The 4,971-nt window shown below is 35.8% G+C and overlaps 1 protein-coding gene across 1 annotated transcript; it reads left to right on the top strand.

Moving 5' to 3' along the window:
* The first annotated feature begins 1,635 nt into the window (after positions 1-1,635).
* Positions 1,636-2,580, top strand: LOC123278819 (olfactory receptor 5P76-like). The gene has a single exon (XM_044752649.2). The coding sequence runs from the start codon at positions 1,636-1,638 to the stop codon at positions 2,578-2,580; it is 945 nt and encodes a 314-aa protein (XP_044608584.2).
* The last annotated feature ends 2,391 nt before the right edge of the window (positions 2,581-4,971 follow it).

Raw genomic sequence — 4,971 nt, 5'->3', positions numbered from 1 at the left:
AGTTAATCTGATGTATTGATTTTCTTTTACCATTTGAGAAGATTTTATTCTTTAAAGCTGTGTCCGTACTCACAGCCATAGCTGAGAAGCAAGGCAGATGTAATCCAGCAGTCTGCTAGCAAGTAACCCTAGCTGAAATAGCCTAGATCTCTTCAGTCTTCTTAGTGTGTATAGACAAGCATAAATGAAGACACCAGAATTCCTCATTTTTCCACCCGTAAGACCAGAAACTTACATGATTTTTCAACAGTATCTAAACTTGGCACTCATCCATAATGTTAATGACTTCAGCAGCTTTGAGATGCTTTGGGGACTTACTGTTAGCAAACATCTTGTGGCAAGACTTCCTTTGTTTATTTTTCTGAATGCTTTAGCTTACAGGCCACCAAATACTTTGGATTAAGTAAAGAATACAAAGTCAGAAAACTTGGAGGTGAGGTTCAACCTGGCCATTCACCAGGTGAACCTGGATATACTTAACTTTTTAGGTTGGAAATTTAATGAGCTGTGTATTATGTTGAAACTAATATTACTTCATTCTGTAATACTTAAATTAGAAAATGTTAATTACATTAGGAAATCATTTGATTTATTTGAATAAATGTACTTTAATTTTGTCCTAGTTGTTAATCATATGATGTTTTTGCATAATAATTAGATTGATATTTCAAAGTACTTGACAAAACAATACTTTAATTGTAAATATTAAAAATCTGTAATAAATTTACAATAGGTGACTTCTCTCATAACCTTAATTTTCAATTACAATAGGTGACTTCTCTCATAACCTTAATTTTCAACTCCTTCCTATTTCATCTTTGTCCGATCAGGCAAATTGTATTTCTCCATTTGAAAATAGTCTCGTTTTACTGATAGAAATTGTTAACTTGTGGTTAACTAGGCACTTCTTTTATACATAGCTTTCAGAAAGTAGAAAGGGTCATTTATTATCCACCCATTTCCAAGAAACTCAACTTCATTGTAAGTATTTTTTAATTTCCTTTATAGCATAGTTACTAAGGGAATAGACTGAATTCAGATTGCCTGGGATTCACGTCTTGATTCCATCACTTGCTATGTAAATTCAGATAAATGATTTACTGTCAAAGTCAGTTTCTTCATGTATAAATAAAATTAAAGTACTTAAGATTATTTCACGGAAATTAAAATAGAACTCTAAATATATGACTCTTCATCCTGTGCCTGTATCATTTAGTAAATATTCAGTAAATGTTAGTTATTTCAAATCTCCATTACATAATCCTATGTTTATATACTTTTAATATATACATACCACTTCTTTTTGTTATTCTCATAATGCTTATATTTTTTCATCTTTAGTTTTAAAGCCAATTTAAGAACATTTTATAAATATGTAATATAAAGGGAAAATATATTATTCGAAGTAGGTTTTCTAGCTTTTCTTCTAAAAAGAACTTTTGAAATATAGAAGATTCATTACACATAAATATATAAAATCTGGACTCTGAATTTAAAAAGTTTAAAGTTAGCTTTAACAATTTATTTGTTTTAATAATCTCTATGTGTAGTAATGAAAATGAAACGACTAAATTTACAGCTTCTTTAATGTAATGTTTCATCACAGGTGAATTTTGGTATCGACTACGTTGTGTCATGGATGCCCTGGTGGGTAGAAACTACACTGAAATGACAGGGTTCATTTTATTGGGCTTAACTGACGATCCGAAACTTCGAGTCATTCTCTTCATTGTCATCCTGTGTATCTACCTGGTCACTGTATCTGGCAATCTCAGCACAATCATTCTCATCAGAATCTCTTCTCAGCTCCATCATCCTATGTATTTTTTTCTGAGCCACTTGGCTTTGGCTGACATGGGTTTATCATCTTCTGTCACACCCAATATGCTTGTAAACTTCCTGGTGGAGAGAAATACCATCTCCTATTATGGATGTGCCATGCAGCTTGGTTCTGTTGCTTTCTTTGGGGCAACTGAATGCTTCCTTCTGGCTGCCATGGCATATGATCGCTTTATGGCAATCTGCAGCCCGTTACTTTATTCCACCAAAATGTCCACACAAGTTTGTGTTCAGTTACTCATAGTGTCTTACATAGGTGGTTTATTCAATGCTTTTGCTTTTACTATTGGTGTCTATTCTTTAGTCTTCTGTGGACCAAATGGAGTCAATCATTTTTTCTGTGATTATGCTCCTTTAGTTGAACTCTCATGTTTGGCTATCAGTATTCCTGCAGTTGTCCCCTCATATGTGGCTGGCTCCATCATTGTGGCCACAGTGTTTGTCATAGCTGTCTCCTACATCTGCATCCTCATCACCATCCTGAAGATGCGCTCCACTGAGGGGCGCCACAAGGCCTTCTCCACCTGTGCCTCACACCTCACAGCTGTCACTCTGTACTATGGGACCATCACGTTCATTTATGTGCTGCCCAAGTCTTGCTATACAACTGACCAGAACAAGGTGGTGTCCGTATTCTACATGGTAGCGATCCCCATGTTGAACCCCCTCATCTACAGTCTCAGGAACAATGAAATTAAGGGGGCTCTGAAGAAAGAGCTTGCTAGAAAAGTGTTTTGTTAGTGAAACCCATTATTTTGTAGGATTTTATGTGATAATTTGCCATAAATATAATAATAAAAGGAAATTGAATGTCTGTTATCTAAATATGTCATCCATATGTCATTTCATTAGCCAGTGTGCAGCTAAAGGTACGGGGTGGATTTTCTCATATCAAATTGCAAATCAGAGGGCCATAGTGAGTAATATTTAATAAAACAAAATAAAACTTTTAATTAATAACACAAATTGGTTAACATGAAAATACTTAATCTCTAAAATCATTTTAACTATTTATTTATATCTTTTCAAAAGATGTTCTCTGCTGTAAGTTTATGTTATTGTACCTATGAACCTTTAGGACTGTGTCCGTTTTTAATTGCATCTTTTCCTGAAATGAGCATATAGTTATGACTGAGTACATTCTGAAGGGAAATGACCAAACGGAACCAGACAGTAAAATTACTGCAGATATGCTATTTGCAATAAGGTTATCTGCTGGTGATGGGCTTTTTGGACCCACAAATGTTGTCCCGTGTTCCTAGTCTCTGGTTCCAGCCTAGATATAGGAGACCCCTTAAAAGAATAGGATGACTAACCTGTGAATTCTTCTGTTAGGTCAAAACAGGTGACTTGCTTGTGGGAATGAGCAGTGCTCCTGAAATCCTCAGGAGCTGGGTTAACAAACTGTTTGAGAGACTTGTTCATGGTCAGACTCACATCCTGTTAAGGAAGATTGAGGGAACTGGATGATGTTTCCTCTGTGAAGCTTAGTTCACCTCAATATTCTGATGACTACTACGTTTATTTTTCATTTCTCGTCCTTTATTTAGTGTTTTAGACAAAAGTATTTTTGTGTATTGCATCTCAAGCGCAAATTACCTAAACCTAAAGTAATTATCTCCTTCAACTGCCAAGTTGCTTGCCTTCAGTATTCCTTATCCAAGTAAGAGTCACCATCATTCATCAATTTATTGATTCAGAAACCTGAGAGAAATGTATTTCTTTTTCCACCTCCGTTTGCCTACTTTCAATGACAAAGTCCTGTCATTCTATGTCCAATGTTTATCTCCTATTTCTCTTCATTTTCATTGTAAGTCCTTCTATTTCAAGCTACCAATTCATACATTTATTTTACATTAGTAGTTCTATGATAGCTAATTTTATGTGTCAACTTGGCTAGAGAATGGTGACTAGTTCTTTGGTCAAACACCAGTCTAGTGGTTGTAGTGAAGGTATTTTTTACATGTGATTAACATTTAACTCAGTAGAATTTAAGTAAAAGAAATTACCATCCATGACGTGGGTGGCCCTCATCCAATCAGTTGATAGCCTTAAGGAAAAAAATTGAGGTTCTCTGAAAAAGAGGGATTCTCTCCTGGCTGACTTTGGATTCAAATCAGGAGTATCAACTTTTACTGGACTGTCCAGTCTGCTGGACTGCCCCCTGGATTTTGGAATTGCTAGCACCCACTATTGTGTGAGCAAATTCCCTAAAAAATATCTATCTGTCTATCTATCTATCTATCTATCTATCTATATCTATCTATCAATATATATCCTATTCTTTTTCTGGAGAATCCTGACAAGTAGAACCATAACAAGTTTTCCTCTTCCCTCCCTTACTCACTTCAAATTCATTCTCTGTACACCAATCATGACAATAAGTCTCAATAGATTATTTTGTTAATAACACCCAAAGATCTTAGAATAAAGGCAACACTTCTTAACAGGGCTTACAAAGTCCTGAGTATGGCCCATGTTTTACTTCTCTCTCTCTCTCCATTCTTCCCTCAATCTCCAATGTCCAAACTCTGAGAATCAGTCATTGGTCTTTTTAAAATCCTTAAACACATCCATATTCTTTCCTTCCTCAGCATCCTCACACATGTACTAACTCTACCTGAATGTATTTTTCCCTTCAGCTGGGTAACGCCTAGTTATGCTATAGGTACCAACCTAAATGTTGTTTCCCATCCTCTCAGAAGCCTTCTTGAGCCTTGAGACCAAATTAAGGACACGTGTTACCCCTCATAGACCACTGTGTATTTTCTATGGAATACTCAGTGCGCATGTAGTTACAGAATCAGTATTTGTTTTCTCAACAATGCTGGAAGCTTCTTACAGACATTACAATGTCTTTCTTCTTTCCCCATGCATCTAATTTTCACCCAGTTCCTGGAACATAGTAAGCATAAATGCATATTTGACATGAATGAAAAAAATACTAAATGAATGGATGGCTGAATGAAGCTTTTTCTGGCATGAACTAATGACTGTGCTGCCTTTGAATCTGTTGCATGTCCGCCTGACTCAAGTGACTGGATGTGTCAGATCCTCCTACAACTGTTATGGGCTTTTACACAAACCCATGCTCACCAAAATTATGCCACTGCCTTGACATTGTTTAACTCA

The sequence above is a fragment of the Equus asinus genome, chromosome 20, assembly GCF_041296235.1.
Source record: "Equus asinus isolate D_3611 breed Donkey chromosome 20, EquAss-T2T_v2, whole genome shotgun sequence".
NCBI lineage: Eukaryota > Metazoa > Chordata > Mammalia > Perissodactyla > Equidae > Equus > Equus asinus.
The sequence above is the reverse complement of the archived record's forward strand: the minus strand, read 5'-3'. Positions and strand labels throughout refer to the sequence as shown.

What these genes read in the sequence shown, in the direction of transcription:
- LOC123278819 (XM_044752649.2), top strand. Translation starts at nt 1,636, where the DNA reads ATGGATGCCCTGGTGGGTAGAAACTACACTGAAATGACAGGGTTCATT.